Source organism: Scomber scombrus, chromosome 11 (genome assembly GCF_963691925.1).
Source record: "Scomber scombrus chromosome 11, fScoSco1.1, whole genome shotgun sequence".
NCBI classification, from domain to species: Eukaryota; Metazoa; Chordata; class Actinopteri; order Scombriformes; family Scombridae; genus Scomber; species Scomber scombrus.
In genome coordinates this window covers 4180881-4200631 of record NC_084980.1, presented here as the reverse complement: position 1 = coordinate 4200631, position 19751 = coordinate 4180881, and the positions used below count along the sequence as shown (strand labels likewise).

The 19751-nt window shown below is 39.0% G+C and overlaps 1 protein-coding gene across 1 annotated transcript in view; it reads right to left on the bottom strand.

Annotated features, from left to right (window-relative positions):
• Positions 1–6230: 6230 nt before the first annotated feature.
• Positions 6231–19751, bottom strand: part of tox (thymocyte selection-associated high mobility group box) — a 45727-nt gene continuing 32206 nt past the window's right edge. The window contains exons 6-11 of the mRNA XM_062429149.1: positions 15004–15249; positions 12839–13075; positions 11488–11568; positions 10554–11042; positions 7075–7220; positions 6231–6848 (exon numbers count right to left, since the gene is read on the bottom strand). Coding sequence (XP_062285133.1) covers positions 6812–6848; positions 7075–7220; positions 10554–11042; positions 11488–11568; positions 12839–13075; positions 15004–15249 — 1236 coding nt within the window. The 3' untranslated portion in view covers positions 6231–6811. The remainder of the gene's footprint in view (positions 6849–7074; positions 7221–10553; positions 11043–11487; positions 11569–12838; positions 13076–15003; positions 15250–19751) is intronic.

The window sequence follows — 19751 nt, the reverse complement described above, 5'->3', positions numbered from 1 at the left end:
TCCTGACAGCTCTCCTCTGATAGCTAGACTGAAGCTTGATCCAGCCCAGGCACCAGGCCTCCAGACTGGGGAAGGACTTCAGCAGCTGCCCCCACAATCTCAGAAGAAGGAGATTCTCACTCTTCCAACTCAGGCACCTGTAGGCACAGATGGTTCCTCTGTTGTGACCCCTCAGGTTATGGGAGCAGTGACCACTGTGGAGAATCTGTCAAACAATAACAGTCAGACAGAGGATGGTGGTGTCCCTGGAGGGTCGTCAGTCAATATGTCAGCTGGGGGTGTAGTTCTAACTGACGGTTCTGCAGTGGGGGTGTCTGGAGGCAGCATGCCAGCAGCAGCAGCAGCAGCAGAAGCAGATGTGTCTGTATCAGGTGCTCCTACACAGGGCGGATCCTCCACAGGTAGCCCGGTTGCAGCTGTTGCACTGCTGCAGCAGGAGTACCTGTCAGAGGACGGAGGTTCGTCTCCCAGGAGGAAGCTGAGGCTGGTGCTTCCTGAGAAAACGTCCAGCCGACCGCCCACTGCACTGGAGAGGAAAATACGCTAGCTTTTTAAACCTTATATAAAGTTAAATGAATGTTTTGGATCAGTGGTGTTAATGTCAGAGAAAGCACTTCATTCACATCAGGTATATTATTAGATACAGAAAATACTTTATCTGAGACTGATGTCTTCAAACTAGTTTTCTGTGATGTCACAAACTGCAACAACATTTTATTTTGTCATTTCTGGGTGTTTTACAGATGTTTGAGACTTTATTTTTTATAATTTTCAACACTAAGTAAAAAAATTTGCTGTTTCTGAGTTTTGAGTTTGACGGTTTATTCTTGATCTTGGAATCAGCAGTTGACAAATCAGTTTCACTTTAAGGTCAATCCTATCATATGATCTTTTCTTCTTTTCTTCATCAGCAGATATAGTTCAGTAGTTTAAATTTCCATTATTTTCCAAGCACTTAAAGGATCAATGTTATCTTAAAAGGTAAGTTCATTCTTGTCTTTGGAAACAGTGTTTAATAAAACCATCTCACCTGAAGGCCTCTATAGCAGCCGTTCTGGAGCTTTTGAGCATAACACGTGATCTTAATCAGTATATAACTCAGTTAACTCACATTTCTAAAATTCATGATGAGAAAGCAAAATTCGAAAATAAGCAACAGAACAGCAACTAAATGGACAATGATGTGAGGTGTTTTGTCAGTTGTCAGTAACTGTCTGAATGACAGCATGGTGCAGAAACAACTACGAGTACCTCACACCAAACAACAACTTAAACAGCTTTTTTTTAAAAAGGTACAGGCTATGGCTTTAACACATCAACCTGAGCATTATACAGACTCAAGCAGCAGTGACTTTGAACTTTGTGCTGATTGTAACAGCTCGCTGAGGCTTCAGTGTGTTGCTGCTGGATTGGGTTTCGAGTTGGCATCAGGACGGCTGTTTGCAGTGTGTTGGGTTTCACACTGCCTACTTCTAAATGCTGTCTACAGCAGGTTAGGTTTACACTTACCAAACCTTTACCATTTGAGCATCTTCACCTTAGTTGTTTGTGTTTCCTCAACCCTCTGATGTGCAGCCTTTACGGTCTGAAGGTGCTATATGTAGCCAGTATTTTAAACATTAGTATATTCTCATCAACTCAACAGTGTTTCTTAGAATTTAATGAGATCAGGGAGAAGATATCTCACACCATCAGTAGTGCTTACAATTCTAAGACTTGGAAACACATTATTTCCCAGCAGCATTGTTGTTTCTCAAAGTGTGAACAAAAAAAAAACATATATAGCCTCCTGTTCCATTTGTACTTGATGAGCTGCACATTCTGTAAGTTCTGCGTCATAATTTGCCATCTGAACTGGACTCGAGTACAAAAAGTAGCGTAGAGCCTGCCAAGATCTCTATTATTTTTATACCATCCCTAAAAAATGATTTGGTGATGATAAATTGTTATAATTAACACCTTAAACCTGCATTAATAGAGTTTTTGGCCACTTGGAGTCAGTGGAACATTCTGTAAAACTCTACACACTGACATGTACCTTATAAAATTATTACAGCGTGTTAGCAAACAGTGTTGACACAGGGAAACATTAGAATTAATTTGGAATCATGTTCTAGTCACCCAATGAATCTAAGTCACCCTCCCTTTGGCCCCGCTTTGGTCTCCACCAACTTCTGAGGGCAACATTTTGGTGCTAAATGCTCCACTATGTTTATCAGCTAGCTGCTAGCTTTGTCTTTCTGCTGTTTTGTGCTCAGATAGGTAGTGTACAGTGGCTTTATCAGAACTTTTTTGCTGAAAATAGAGGCCTAATGCTACTGGAAATGAAGAATCAAACTAGAGAAGTTATGCACCTTGAAACCAAAATGATGAGCTAAATGAGGCTAAAACAGTCTGTAGAGTTAAGGGGAACTGCAGAGTCTGGTTATAATACTCTACACTTAATCTTTCACATTACATTTAATCGTTTTCTTCTACCATTGTTAATATTAAAATATTGTTAAGCTTGTCTAAGTCCTGCTGTACAGGGCTCTGGTCATTACATCTATTGTGTTCTTGAATAATTATAATTGGAAATCTTGAGCTGTAGACAGTTGTCATTATTGTTTGGATTACAAATAGAAAAATAGAAAAAAAAGATTTAGAGTGACTTACATCAACCCAAAATCAATGTTTAATATTGTCTTAAACTCAACTGTGTTTGAGGAGTGAGCCTTTACAGTCAAGACAGAGTAGGAACTAGGTGTAGTGACTCTTCTTGCCATTGGGGGGCAGTGTGTACCTGCTGACACATGCAGAGAGGCACTTTAATGCAAAAGCAAACTGTGGACTAAAGGCAGGGATGGGATAAGAAGGGTGTTTTTTTTAAAGCCACAATTTAATTAAAGAGGAGAAATACACACTCTTCTTGATAATGGATTCATCATTCTAAACAGTTTATTTTGTATAAAGACTAATTAATTTTTTTTTTTTAAAGGATGACGAAACACAATCAAACCAATTTTTGACATTTGCTATCAGCTTCCAAAATGTCACGTACCGCTGTCATTTTAGATACATGTAAAACCTTAATATTTTGTGGAATTTAAAGTTTTCCTGAGCGGTTCAGGATTATAGTTAACTACTGACAGTGGTGATAACAACCGCAAGATTACCATTTTAGAAATGGATCAACCCAGAAAAAGTAGAGCAGGGTGTAGGGAATGGAAATAAGTAAATAAGGTAATGGAAATATCTTCTTTTGTAAAACTGATATTTCCTACCACATACCAGCCTGCACTGACACTTGAACTGGACCACCAACACCTTTGTTTTGTTAGCGGTAACGTGACTGTATCTCCAGGCCTGTATGTGTGAAATGCAAATGCCGAATGCAAGAGAAGAAATGCCTGGTGGGCTCTGTGTGCATTATGGCTGTTACTCGCCCCCGCACTCACTATAGCTCTGTTTCTGGTGAAAAGTAGATATATACATAAATGACTTGTGATTTACACAAACTGTCAAAAACTGGTAGTGTCTGCTCACCTCTGGCACAGTCAGTTCTCTACATCAGTGCCCCAGATGTAGCTGAATCGATTCCTAATCATTATTCCTGCTAATGTAAATCAGTCCAATAACAATCATGATAAGAATTAGGAAATGTTTAAACCATAAACACAGCATCGTTGCATCACAATGGCTCTTATTATTGGCTTCATTATCAAGAATAGAGAGATATTCACTCTGCTTTTAGCTCTGTTTTGGTCTTCACCATCTCCTGAGAGACACATCTGGCTCTTTAGCTGCTAAATTCTCTGTTATTTTCACCAGTTAGTTGCTGACTTTGTGTGTCTGCTGCTGGCACTGAACCAAACGGTTCATTTGTGCACCGTAAAGCCAAAACAATTAGCTATAAGATGGTAAAGTGCTCTGTAGCTGACAGGAACTACAGTTGGGTGTTAGCTCTGTTTAGATTCACACTGTTAGCGACATCTTTCACATTACACGTAGTCATTTGATCTATTATTGTTTGACTTATTATTAGATTTAATGTTACTTTTACATTATTTTGCTTTAATGCACGTTAACACTTTCATATATTCTTTGTTTAATGCAAAATCAGCAGAAACACTGGTCATTCTTTGTAAGTATAATCATCTCTACTTTCATTGAATCGGGTGATCATTTGTACTATTAACTACAGCAGAAAGTGGTTTAGACAGGTGTGATTATGTGCTGCCATACAAATATTTTAAATGGTTTCAAAAGTGTATCCTGACTAAACTTTGACATATACCAGTTTGAGATAATCCATCAACATATTTTGCTCAGATTTTTTGAATTTAGTTAAAATAATTCATAATATCTGCTTCTTCTTTTTTTTTTTTTTTACAAAAAAATGAGGTATGTCATTTAAATGAGGCTTATTGAGCATCATTTCCAAAAATATGTGAAAAACTTGTGGTAATAAGTTGGCTAAAAGACAGAATTGGGTGATCATTTATACCTTCTGCTTTATAGACAGTCAAAATCGACAGTCAACCTTCTAGATTTTTCAATTTTTCTCTCATTGAAACAAAGTTTGAAAATGACTTGAATGTATATTGAGTCTAAACCAAATTTAGCCATCACATTTTAGTATTGACAGTCATGCTAGCAGCTATGTAAGCGTCGCCCTGCTCTAAGCTAAAGGTTACTGACAGATCAGCATGTTAGCATGAAAGGGTTAGTGTTAACATTGCTAATTGGCACTAAACACAAAGTACAGCTGAAGTTGATTGGAATATCATTAGTCTGTCAGGTATTTGGTCATAATTTTGATATGAGGATGGTGCTAAATGTGATAACAGTTCATCCTGACTGAGGAATATTAATGTTACTACCAGATTTCAAACCAAAGTCTTCCTCCGTAGTTCATCAATATCAATACAAAATGTCATCAACCCAGCAGTAATTCAGTACTGCACCAAACCGACATTTCCATCTCTGGTAGAAACACACTGCTTGTCGAGGACCGCTGTAATTAATGTGTTTTTCCAGCATATTGATGATCATGTTAACACAGGTTAAAAAATACATTTACACAGTCACATTTCCAGACTTGAAAGACTTCTGTTTTGCAATTAGAGCTCAGCTACAAATAAATGCAAAGACCAAGATACAGACGAAAGGTTTAACCTTCTGTGTCACCGTGGTGGAAAGGTGTACATTACTCTGTGCGGTTAATTAAAGAAACTGTCACAAAAGCTTCAGAAATAAACAGCATGAAAGAGGCAGTGTTTGGAGTAATGACTGCACATCAGCGCAGCACTGACTTTATTCTCAAACACATTATTAGAATCTAAAAATAAGAAAATCTTCATGGTTGTTGTTGCCCAGAGTCCTTTCATCTGCCAAAAAACACATGAATACAAAGAGATACAGAGCGAGAGAGATATGTCTCTCATCATCATCATTAACACCAAAACAAAACTTGATTTGATTAAAAAACAACATTAAAACACAGCCAACCCAGCAACAGTTATAGATTCTTAAATAGCCTCTGTGCACAGAGAAATAGAGATGACAAAAGAGACCATGCAACCCAATCATCCACTCCGCTTTCTCATTAACACTTCACACACTCACTCACTCACACAGTTTGGATCCAAATCAATATTATCAACAGACATATGCTAGGAGGAGGAGCTGTCATCGTACAAAGGAGTATTTTTTGTTTCTTTTTTTTGTGTTTTTTAACAAAGACTTGTTTGACATGTCATCATTTCAAGGACTAAAATACATTGGATTTGTACCCTGCAGATCTGAGCTTCACTGCCAGAGAACAATGAAAGTTCTTTAATCGCCTGCTTAAAAGGCAACAAACAGCTTCAGGTGCCTTTCCACCTCTTTCACTTATTTGTCTTTAACTAAATAAAACAGTGTGAATTCAGTTATCACTCTGTTCAGAATCACAATGCAGACAGTGTGACTTTAGTCCAAACTGCACAGGGGGCATTAAATCAAAGGCATATATTCATATAATGAAAGAAACAGAGGGGGAAACACAACTGTAAAACTTTGATGTATTTGGTTATCGACCTTCTGTGTGTGCTGTGCTCTTTTGACTTTGGCTAGAGAAGGACACAGCGACTCTGAGGTCAAAGAAAAAAGAATCAGTTGGCTTTAAATCAACATGTCAAACAGTTACAGTATTTTACATTTGCTCTTCAGAGCCTTTTGGAACTGGTGTAAACACCATCTTTACATAAATTTTACCATTGAGTTGGTATAAAGATTTTTGGGGGGCAGACAGGAAGTTAGCAGTTAGACAGAATGTCCCTTTCTGAGGGCACCTGTAGTATATACACCTATCATCATGGTACACAGCACAGGAGCTGCCCACCTCTCCTCACTGCAACATTTTAAATGGTAGTATTTCTTATGCAGGAACTATGCAGTGATCAGTAGAAGAAAAACAAAACAGCCAATTACAGAAACAAATCCAACTGATCTACATGCAGGAGCTGGAGGAAAGTCTATCTCCCTGTTTTTAACACTGTCCTGTGAGACACACAGAAATGTCCCATTATTTTCCTGATATTTACTGCCATCTTTATAAAATGCACACAGCACTGAATGTTCTAAATTTATGTTGGAGTTTTGTTTGAAGTGCTGAACTGCGGTTTGGTTCAGGTTTAGGTGGCTTGTTGGTTGGTTGAGCCCACTGTGAATCCACTTGAATGGTCAGCTCTCTCAGGCAGGTGTGGGTTCATGTGGAGGTGAGGCTGGAGGTTCCACGGTGTGGCAGTACGAGGGCTTGGTGGATGTTTGGTGTCAGTTTGTCCTGAGATTAGCTCAGGAACAGAGGCTTGTCTCTCTGAAGACCTCTGGAGGAGGATGGAGAGGAGACCATAGAGTTAGTAAAACAAACAAACACACATATATAGTGACAAAGAGCATTGATTTGATCTAATTTACGTGTTAGGAATGTAAAAATGTGTTCTTATATAATAAATGTGAAACTTTGGTATAACAATTTTGAATTTCAAAAATAACAAATATTTAAAGCTACAATCCATCAAAAACCGGTAACAGTCAAACCCTGACACCTACCCATTGCCATGGTAATCAGTGCTCCAGTCAAGAGAGGGGTGGTGGTTGGGTGTGTGTCGACCCATCTGATGGTAGTCCACTTGCCCGCTATTAATCATACCTCCTCCAATTTGCTGGTAATCAGACTGGAGGGAGAGAGGGTAACCCTGAAATAATAATGATAAAAAAGTCTCAGTAATAAATTCATTACAGTGTAGCTGGAGGGAGAAATCTATATACGCAGATGATACTCTGTTTAATTTGAACATTCAGAGCAGTAATATTACAACACATGAGCACTGGATACACAATAGTGTCCCTATAAAATAGGCATTTCTTGCAGTGAGATTAAATTAATTTAATAGAAGTTGATGGATTTTACTTCTTTCTTTTTATCATTTTTAAAAGTTGAAGATGAAAAACGTTTGAGCAGCAGCTCTACATGATCTCCTGAACACATTTCTTTTTGGTTACATACATTTCATCACATTATTCAACGGGTTTAAAAGTGAGATGCCACCGCAGTGATGATGACTTGTTTACTTCCTCCTTCAGCCTCCATCAGTCTATAGACAGATGATGGGTTTTTTTTTCTTTTTTCACCTTTAGCACTTCTTTAGAAAATGGTTTTTAATTTACAGGGATGTGAAGGAAGTGATGAAAGCAACTAAAGTGAAATGCAGACAGAGATCAGTCGCAGGTTCATCAGCGGTAATTACAGAGTTTTGAGTTTTGAGTGTGTTGCTGATTTTATCTTCTGCCAGGAGGAAGAGGAGGAGGAGGAGGAGGGGGGGGAGGAAAGTGAAGATGAAAAGGTGAGAGAGGAGCAAGAGGAGGAGGAGGAGGAAAGGGAAAAGTAGGTGAGCAGGAGCTTCAACTGTAAGATACTTGAGGAGAGATGTAAAGAGTGGCAAATGAGCGAATGCAGTGACAAGGTGCAGGAGAGAGAGCGAGAGAGAGAGAGCGAGAGAGAGAGAGAGAGAGAGAGAGAGAGAGAGAGAGAGAGAGAGAGAGAGAGAGAGAGAGAGAGAGAGAAAGAGAGAGACAGAGACAGAGAGAGAGAGGCTGAAAGGGAAGTTAATCTGAGTGTTGTGAGTGAAAGAGGAGAAAGAGGAGGACAGCAGGTGGTTGGGTTCTCCCCCTCCGCCTCCCCCCTCTCCTCCTCTACCTCACCTATTCATCCATTGTTGAGCAAATTCTTCTCCTTCACTCCTTCACAAAGACCCCATCTGCCTCTTTTGTCTCTCTCTCTCTCTCTCTCTCTCTCTCTCTCTCTCCCTCTCTCCCTTCCCCCATCATTTCTCACTCTTCACTCAGAGAAGAGAGAGAGAGAGAGAAAAAAAAGTTTGGAGCTCTGTCACTGTGTCCTCTCCTTTTTTTCCTTCACTTTTTCCTTTTTTTTGTTTGGTCTTTCTATCTTTTTTATCGCTAAAATATGCAAAATGGAGGAGAGAGAGAGAGAGAGAGAGAGACAGAGAGAGAGAGAGAGAGAGAGAAAAGGGATTATGGGAGTCCGGGATTTAAAAGTGCACTATAAAAAAATATGGGGGGATGAAATGGAAAGTGAGACTCAGTGGCAATCCTTTCCCATCTATTTTTTACCCGTCATATCATCATCTCACACTGGACTTAACATTAATGCATATTTATAATCTTTTCAGGGCTACTCAGAGAGAGAGGGGGGGGGGGGAGAGAGAGAGAGAGAGAGAGAGAGAGAGAGAGAGAGAGAGAGAGAGAGAGAGAGAGAGGAAGAGGCGGGGGGCTGGCTGATTGATTGACAGCATTGAGTGTGTGATAAGTAGACAGGGATCAAATTTACCCAACAATCTCTTCTACGATTAAAAACTTCTTCAGCTTTTCTATATATGACCACGTGTGTGTTTTAATATGCTGACAGTAAATATCAGGGGTCGACTAATCCAACAGCAAACATAAGCAGCTGCTGCAGTTGGTAGTCAAGATTGCAGGAGGACGTCATCGGGATGGACAGAACATGGATTTATTTGAATTCAGATCAGTTTCCTTCAATATAGTTCTGTTCTGTTGTGTGTTGACGTCTACAAAGAACTGCTGCTGCTTTCCCTCCATCTCTGGCACCTGTCTCATTTCCACTGTGTGTGTGTGTGTGTGTGTTTCCACTGCTGATAAATTCATCTGTCTCCATCCACCTCTGTCCTCTGTGCAGCTTTTAAATCACTGAGATGCTGTTACCTCGAGGAGATGGGAAGACTGAAGAGAGTGTGTGTGTGTGTGTGTGTGTGTGTGTAATAGATGGTTTGATGACCCACAGAGGAAAGCACAAATTGAAGACTACAGATGAAACAAAAAGCTGCTTCTCGACTCCACTCTGTATTATAAAGTAATAGCAGAATAGCACTACGAGTAATGTGTTGACAGTGGGAAAGTGACAAATTAAATATATGAAAAAATGTTACGGCTTTTTTTGTATCGTACAGACAAAAAAAGAGTTGTTGTTTTTTTGAGTGAGCTGCTGATAGACACTAGTGTACCATAATGCAATGCAGAGAAGAAATGGAGGCTCTAATTACAGCTGCAAAAAACATGACAAATCTAAGAAAACAAGAAGCAAGTTGATTTGTCTGTATTTTAACTGCTGAAAAAGAGATCACTATATTCTGTTCACAGTTAAAATGTGAACTTCTCCTCCTATGATGCAGTCAATAAAACATTTTTAAGCATTACAAAATGAGGAATAATATTATTATGAATATATAGTATTTGTGATATTCATATATATATCATACAATACGTAAAATGTATGAAAAATAAAATGTAAGTCTTATTGATGTGTGTTCTACTGCTATACTTTACATCAAACAAACTCTTTTCTTTAAATAGAAGCCTTTCATGTTGTTTTTCTGCTTTTCTGCCTGAAAAACAGTTTTTTTCTATAATTTTGCACAGATGGCTTGACTCGTGCAGTTCATTTCCAACAACAACTTCAACATTTACTGTGGTAGATGCAACTGGTGGCAGGTTTTAATTCTTCACACCAGTATTTAAAGGATGTTGAATATTCTAAATGTTTCATATTGTTAACAAAGCTCAAGAAATCCACAGTGATTTCAAAGTCTGATATATGTTACTCCTCTGTGTCATAGAGATCCATTGTTGTTCACAAACCATTCAAAACACATGAGTGAGTCAGACTGTTAACCTGGCTGAACACTGATGTGAACACACATCATCCTGCTGGCAGAAAAACTCACTAAAACATCAAATGTGTATCAATCCGCTGCTGAAAATAGTACCCAGAAAATACAGTTTCCTCCTGTTTGAGTAACGTTTGATAAAAAAACAAAAAAACAACTACAGTGCCCAGCTGTTAAACTACATATTTGGTAAGTTTTTAGAGAGAGAATAACACATAGTTGGTTGTATATTATCTGGGAATAAACAAGTAAACAAACATGATTGGTCGATTGGTTAATCTCAATCAACCAATCCTGTGGCGTTCTGAGTGTGAGAGTGTGACTGACCTGTGTGATGCCAGGCGAGTGTGTCATTCCCATCGAGTGTCCACTGAGCTGCTGGTGCTGATGGTGTGGACTGTGCAGCCCTCCCAGGTGTGCCTGGCTGTGGAGGGGGGGGCTGACCTGGAGAGGAGGGGTGGACGCCGCCGCCACGCTGCCCAGAGATAGACCTCCCTGGTGGGGCACGCTGGGCCGCGGTACGGTCCCTCTGGAGGACAGAGCCTGGAGCTGGGGGTGCATCTGGGTGTGGGGAGGGGGCAGGTGGTGGGGGTTGAGGCCCGGGCTTGAGGCGTGGGAGGGGTGTGATGGGTGGGGGTACATGTACATGCCTGGGTGCTGGGGGGGAGGGAGAGAGTGAGGGTGGGCGAGGGAGCTGGGGGAAGGGTGCTGGCCTGGGTGACCGGTGTACACTGAAGGTTTGGGTGTATACATTGAGGTAGAGGAGGATGAGGAGGAAGAGTGGGGGGGCTTCATCTCACACGGGTCATTGTAACTCTGTGGAGTGAGACAGAAGAGGAGAGAAAATCAGTTTGCATATTTCCACACTGACCCATTTAAATCTTAACCCTTACATACTGTTCAGGGTCTAATTTGACCCATTTTTTACATTTTAGAGAAGAAAAAAAAACCTTCAAAACTTTCGAAAATGCTTTTGTGCAGCAGATACACATTTTTGTTGAGTTTTTGATTCATATTCATTTAAAAAAACTTAAGAATACACTCTCTCTGCTCTCTGAAAGCTTCATAGGAGGAGGATTAATCACCAATTTATTAATGACTGATGACGTTACTCATAAATGATTTGTTCTTCCAAAATTATGTAAAGAGCCCAATTATGAGTTAATACTGTGAAATATGAGCAGTATGTAAGGGTTAAAGACTCCAGTAAGATAAGGTATGTGTGTGTGTGTGTGTGTGTGTGTGTGTGTGTGTGTGTTACCTGTGAGACCAGACTGGCCCTGTAAGCAGCCAGTTGTTTCAGATACTCCTTCTTGGCCGTCTCCGTCTTCTTCTTGTAAGACTAAAAGACACAAAGAGATGATGTGAATTCACACCTGTGCTCTCTCACTACAGATTACACTCATTTAATCATCACAATGACTTCACATGTTTACAGTATGACTGTCGTGGGGCTCGTAGTATCCCCCCCCTCAGCTGACAGAGGCGCTGTGACACATAACCCCAATAATCAGCTCCCAAAGCTCCCACTTCCACTCTTCTCTCAATCTGAACTTGGTTCAATTCAGATGAGATGCTGCTCGGTGGTAATGTCGCAGTAATGATGGCTCGTCTCAGAGGCGTTGTTACAGCTGATTTTTCCCCTACAAAACTGTTGTTTCCTGTCATAAAGATGATACAGCTACTCTCCCTCCCTCCCTGATATCTCTCAGGATACATTTGTTTCCTCTACCTCTGCTAAAGAGAACAAACATGTTATTTCTTCCCGCTACGTTTTCTTTCTTTCACTGACTGCCACTGCTGAAAATTGAGTGAATCAGCACATTTTAGAGGTCGTGTGATTGCGTATGAAGTCAGTGGAAAGACACAATTAGGCTGTATTCAGAGCAAATCATGCAATGTGGTGCATCACTGCGGGGTTGTGCAGAGGTGTGAGGATGTGTTTGTTTGTGCTGTACAACTTTAACTGCTGTGAAACAATCAGAAAATAACGTTTTATTGATCTGGTTCACCGTCTTTTCACTTGCCACCACCACTTCCTGTCTTCATTCACTGTCTAGCTCGCTCCACCACTACTGCTCTCTCTCTCTTTTTCTCTTTTCTTTTTAAACATGAGCCAGTGAATGGGAGGACTGGCGTGAATTTTCCCAAGAAGGCTTGAACTGACACAAAGACACATCTGTGCTGCTGAAAATGCTTCAAAATCAATATCTGGATATCAGTTCTAGCAATAATGAGTGTCTGTATTAAATGTAGCTGTGGAGATTTGTTTCATGGGAGACTTCTAAAACTCCTAACATGAATATTGTCCTCAATAAACTAAACTTCTGCCACATTTTAATATTAATGAATCATTACCAGATAAATGTTGAAAGATTTGCATATTTTCCAAACAGACGAGATCATCTGCATAAAGCCTGACATATATCACTCAACTTCACACTGACAACACATCTGTTATGGTCCTAATCAATTTGACTATAATTACCCTGACATTATTTGTTGATTTCACTTGATATCTACTTATCATCTAAAAATGAAATTTATTTACAGCAGCAAAGACATGAATCCCATATTTATACATGACCAGCACAGACAGCTGGAACATCTACCTGTTTCTCCTCCTCTCCCAGGCCATCCCACATGGAGGCCACGATCTTTGACACCTCCCCGAACGTGGCGTTGGGGTTCTGGGCCTTGATGTTGGCTTGGGTGTCCCTGAAGAACAAGGCGTAGGCAGACACCGGCTTCACCGGCTCATTGGGGTCCTTTCGCTTCTTCTTCTTTGGTGTTTTGGGTTTCTTGGCGATGTCCAATGCTGCTGGCCGCTTCTCCGCTACACCGCTATGCTAAGGAGGAGGAGAGGGAGAAAGGGGGGGGAGTTGAGTTAGACATGGGTAAAGGAAGCAGTATACTCCATTCAATAATACATAGATGGAGAAACAGATGGAGATGTTAAGCAGTGTACTTTGTACAAACCTATAAAATAAAGTGTTGCCAACAGCTGCATTGACTGAATTTAAAGTGTGTGTGTTGTGTCAGATGAATTATAGTTGAAATGCGTCTAATGCAGACAGGGTGACTCACTGCTTCTATATCCATATACTGATAACTGACACACACCTGCACTCCTTATTTCACCTTTAGTTTCATATATATATATATAATAATATATCATTCTTACTAATATACTGTATCAGTGCAGCAGCTCTGGCAGATTAGTTTATTTCCACCACCCACTCATGTTTTAGAGCTATATAAAACATGTGGAGACATAGCTCAGTCTGCTATCAGAGTTTTAAAAAGCTGTATACAATATATTTCTAACAATATGATATCCAGGTCAAGACACAGTGTTAGTTATCACAGTTCATCAAAACCAGTGAGGTTAACTGGGCTGTGAATGTTAACTGTCCTCCCAGATGTTGTTGCATGTATCATAAGAACACTGCATACTGGACTCAAGATCGAAGCCTATTCACTTGTATCCAAACTGTTTGTCTGGCACATAAGCCATTTGTTTCTTCTCGTTTCTAGCCTCTGGGTTTGCACTGAATATGTGCAGTAGTGTTTCTCCTGCTGTATGTTCTCGTTCAGCCCATAGACTTTACACTGGGATGATGTAATGGATTTTAAAATCACTTTTCTAGGCACTAGGAAGGTTTTACACATATAAAACCTTCATAGATTAAAAATGCATAAAACAAAAAGTAATAATTAACCTGTCCTGTCAACAGTTTTATAGACATCTCTTTTATAATAGTGGTCGAATACTGTGAGTGTCCTCTAGATAATACTGGCAGCACCATATCCAGCTCTCTGAAGAGATCCATATTTTGTTGCTAATGTCAGTGCAGGACCTTTAAATAAAAAAAACACCCTGTTCTCCTGGCTCGCTGATTCATTTATTTCTCTTTTGAAATTTTATTTACTTTGTTACATTTAGGGCAACTTATTACTTAGCTGTAACCGCACTGAAAATGTCTATTCAGTCATTTTCCTCATTGTATGATGAAATGTATGTCAAATGTTTTAAATTGCCTATAATTGAAAGGTGAGGGACATTTGTTGCTCTCTCCTCTTGTTTCCTGGCTGCCTCTTCACTGCCCACGATCAAATAAATAAAAAGCCTTGCCTAATGTATCATTTGCTCATAATTTCTAAAGGCCGATGACTAGCAGCACTGTATTAGTGAGTACAGTAAATACGACATATTGTGTGATTCACTTGCCATAGCTTCACAAAAGCAGCCATTTCTGAGATGTGTAGGAGTGTATTTTTAAAAAGTACAAGCAATTCTATTTTTTTCATTCCCTGGAAGGCAGTATTACCTGTTTACCACTAATTCTTCTATATATAACTGATGATAATGATGAAGTTGGTAAATATTATTCAGCGGCACTGTTATGGTTTCATTTCCTCAGAATATGAACAGTCAGTTTGATGCAGAGTGCTTGTTTCAGTGCGAGACACCTAACAGTGAGGGAGCTGATTTCCATCTAGTTGATATGCAGGGAGAAAGGGTCTATTATGACACATAACATTAACATAACAACTCTCCACTGTCTACACACACACATACACACACAGTACACACACAAATGGATGCTACAGCCCCTGCGAGATATGACTCAGAGACTCATACAAACAGGAGATACTCTGTCTGTGTGTATGTCCTGTGTGTGTGTGTGTGTGTGTGTGGTTGTGTGTGTGTGTGTGTGTGTGTGTGTGTGTGTGTGTGTGTGTGTGTCTGTGTGTTTGCGTGTGTGTGTTATACCCTGAGTCCGTCATCGTTGTCGTCCTCGTGTGCTGAACTGGAGGGAGAGGGTGTAGCAGATTTACTTGCAGGAGGTGATGGAGAACTATGGGTGACAGAGGTCCCGCTCAGCCCCAGCTGGGATTGGTTGATCGTGGACAACTGATTCTGTTGGTTCATGCCTGATTTGCTCCTGGGTCCAAGGGCCGCTTCGATTGGCTGTTGGCTACTGGTAAACCGAGAATCAGAGTTCACCATCTGCTGCATCTGCGCCAGGACGACAGGTGACAATGACAGTCAGTTCAGGTAAATATCAGGTTTCATTTTAAAGGTGAAGGACTTTTTTCAGCACACTATAACAATCATTCAATCAATCAGGTTTCCTTTATGTCAGTGTGATCATTTCCTTTCTATAAATAATGCCACTCACAAATTATTGCCACATACAGTCTAGTTTGTCGCATGATTTTCTATTATTCTACTTTGGGTTTTAATACCTTTAGAGAAAAAACTACTACCCATTAATATCAGCAGTACACAGGCAGTAGTAAATAGGGATGGAAATCAAGACCTGGTTCCATATTATCCAATCTATCAGAATCATTTGCCTTCAGGTTTATCAGTTCCTTTTACTGATTCCAGCATGTTTGTCTGACAGTTGCATTGCAAAAACAAAAGAAAGACGTCAAACTCATGTGTCTATGTGCTGGAAAAGGAGTCACAGCAAATAAAACTCACCCAGAATAACCAAGAAGACCTGTCGTTGACCCGGTACTGTGACCAGGTGTGCTGCCGGAGCTAACGGAGCTAACTAATGGAGATCATCAGCTGTTACTGCTACTGGAGGAACTTGAGTGAGTGGAATCACTTGCTCCAGCCTGCTGTGGCATGTAAAGCTTTGTTTCTACACTGTGTTTAGACTCACAGATAATAAAACAGCTGCACTGATGCTGAAAATCTGTTGAGACCTACTTTTTTCCACACAGAAAATTACTAAAGAATCAATAAAGGAATAGATAAAGAATCAGACCAATAAGCAGAATCAATAAGGGCATTTGTATCAATTTCCATCCCTAGTACTAAATGGTTACAATTCTACATAAACTAGTAATCTGTAGTTCTTAAAAGTAAACTTTGCTTACTAAAGCTGCACTAATCCATCATTTTATATTAACAATAAATCAAATGAAATGAGTTGCTTTAAGTGTTGAACCCATAAAAAAAACTGTCACCTGACTCTACAGAGACCTTTTTGGTTATTTTGGTTTCCAGCTTTGCAATTTGACTGTTATAGTTCTGTCTCACCGCTCTCATCAACCTCATTAAACCAGCTGTTTGAAGCAGAGGAGCTCAGATAAACACACTGTTACACTAACTTTCCCAGCAGCAAACAGCAGACAGACTCATTTAGCGACCAGCATGTAAATATAGTGGAGCATTTAGCAGCTAAAGAACCAGATTGTTCCCTTGAGAGTCGGTAAAAACAAAACAGCCTTAAAAGAAGAGTGTATATTGATGTATATTCAGGCTGGGAACTTGACTCTGAATGAAAAATAATAAGTTTGCTGACACATTCATATACCACAAGAACCATATAAGTTGATAACATGTCAGTGTTGTATTTACCGCTTATTCCACTGGTCCCAAGTGACCAAAATGAATAAATGAATGCTTGTCATTGTAGTTTGCTTTCAGATCAGGTTCATATCTCAGTGTGTCACTCACAGCGACATCACACTGGACTGAAATGAAAGTGTTGGTGAAACAGTATCTGAGCTACGTAACATGTTGATGTAACACAACTAGAGTGTGCCTTTCGCTTGATGGGGTTTGTACAGTGTGCGGCCGTCTCCAGGCTTCACTAATAATGAAATCTGATAGTAACCGTGGCAACAGGCAATACAGGTCAGAATAGATAGGATCAAAAGTCATTTAAAACATCAATCTCCAGTCGTGTGCGTAAAAAAAAAAAAAAAAAAAACATCAATAGAGATTCTAAACTCCATTTCCACACAAATGGATACAGGCGCTGGTTTATTCCCATTCCCTCAATAATGTGTCACAGCGCTGTTTACTGCACAGTATAAAGTGACCAGACAGGTTTACTGCCACACCTAACACACATGTGTTGTATTGTCTTTAAAAACCAGTATCTCCCTGGAGACGTCGACAGGAGTCTTGTAGAAATCTTATATAAAAAGAAATACGATCTCATCGGCATTTTAATATAAACTGTAGCCTTCTGTGTCATGAAGCACAAAGAAACTAATGTGTCATCCCTCCTTTCCACGAGCCGCTCTGTGCCCACTGCGTAGTCTAGTTTTAGGTAGCTTTGCCAAATGTGAGCAGTCTTGTAGTGAGTCAATCATCAGTGCTTGAGATGTTCTGTCCATTTCACAGGAAAACAAAAGTTATCAGTGCTCACACCTTCAGCATGGGAACTTTTGACACCAATTGTCACAAAAAATCCATGCGGGTCTTGGTATGTGAGTATTTAGAGTTTCCTCTTAGTAAGCATTGAATAATAACGGATGCGGTCTGTTGCGCGGTGGCACCCTCTTGGGAAGGTGCAGCCTGAACTCGATTACCGGTAGCAGCTGTGGTATTTAGATGGAACGTCGAGTGACATTTGTCGAACTTTGGAAGAAGTTTCAGACTGACGTGCGTGCGGGTAGAAATGCTGAAATATAATAGCTGTGGTTTAGCATTTGTTGGGTTGGGACTTCAGTCAATTTTATATCAGTAAACATCTAAATATCGTACTGTTAGAAATACTTCATTACTTCATTCTTTGTTACCTTTGTTTGATGGGTCATGAACAAACAGCTGCTTAAAGACCTGAGGGCCAAGCTGGGCTAAAGTTAAATAGTTTATTTATGTATATATATATATATATATATAAATTATATATATACACACACACCATTATATTATACATTACTGTATATAACTGCTATCTTAGATGTGACCATGATGATGAGATGACAGCTTTCAAAAATGTATTAAAAAACAAAACACACAACTAAAAATATATATATATATTTAAATGTGCAAATCAAAACTTTTTCTTCCTTAATGATTAAAATGTTTTACTATACATATATATGATATTATATATTGTACATAATTATAAATTGTATAACTGCCATCTTAGAGATGATGAAGATGATGAGCTGACAGAGTTTTCAAATAGCTGCTACTCAGCCATAAATATATAGATTTAAATATGCAAATCAAAACGTTTTCTTCTTTGATGAATAATAATAATTATTATACATTATTATATATTACTGAATATAACCGCCATCTTAGACATGACCATGATGATGACATGAATTTATGAAAAAACACAAACACGTATACACAAATACTATAAAGGAAAATGTGAAGTAAGCACTTTAAATTAAGTAAAGGAAAGCTGTAGATTTCAGTGGTTTGGGTGCGTGTCTGTTGACAGGAAAAGGAGGTCACAAGGTCACAAAAACAACTTCTAACGAAACAATATTACAAGAACAAACTAGACACTTTATCTATGGAAAGACATTTATTTCAGATTTTCCTTAATAGGGTCTGAAAAATAATGTCTGATGATGTCCTGAGACAATAACAGAGGGGGAACCCCTGATGAAAGCAGGCTGACTCATGACTGACTCATGTCACGAGAAGGAAAAGAGTAATGATGTGAACCTCATCACAGCAGGTTCTTAAGACATCTTCACATAGGTGTGGTTAATGATTGGAATTCAGTATGAAAACACACATCAAATCTGTCTATGCCTTTAGTCTGGAAAATCAGCACTTAATGACAAACCTAAATGACAAATCTTTGCCCATTAATTACAAAAGACAGGTTAAATGACTCCATACTGAATATTTGGTTAGAACAGTCAAAAGAGTAGTAAGAATCAGTGATATGTAAATCAGAATACTTACACCTCGTCATTCAAATCAATAGTGACAACTACATTTTAAATATACCTGAAATATTTACATTGAAACATGTTTTGTATTTTGAATGTATTTCCTTTTTTTAATTATCTTTAACTAAACTAAATATATCTTGATATGTTTTGTCATGTGCTTTTCTCTTCATGTATTTTGTCTGACATTAAAAGCATTATTGAATTTTATTAGCACTGAAAATATATTTTGAAAAAGTAAAACATATATTCACATTCAAAATACTTAATATCAGGACATTAGCAGTAAGTAATATCATATTTGTATTTAAAGTTTCCTGTTATGCTCTCTAAAGCAGAGAACATTTTTTATCACGGTATTATATAATTCTACATCACAATACTGGTCATGATCATAATTGCTATTATCATGTAGTACACTTAAACCAAATATCTGAGACCTCTTAAAGCCAAGGTACTTCATCACATTAGTACAAAAGTCTGGTAAATGTAATATCATTTAATTATTATTTGCAGTATATTAGTTTACCAATGTAATGTATTTGTCTTTGCATTTTCTCTTGATATATTTTGTATTTCTGTGGACTGCTTCTCTTTTCTTTGTTCACTGCTCACACAATCTACTAGTTCATCAGTTTGTTTTGAAAAAAACACTGTTGCTGCCATAATCTGTGACAGTTACATTATGCTATGATAAATGAGTGTAAACCAAGTCAAACCAAATCACCAGGAGGAAACAACTAAAGTTCTTTAACCTTATAATTCTAGTCAACTTCCAATCAGACAGCAGCAAAACATTTAAAAAGAACAAACCTCTATATTATCTGCAACAGAGGAGTCTCGGCTCCT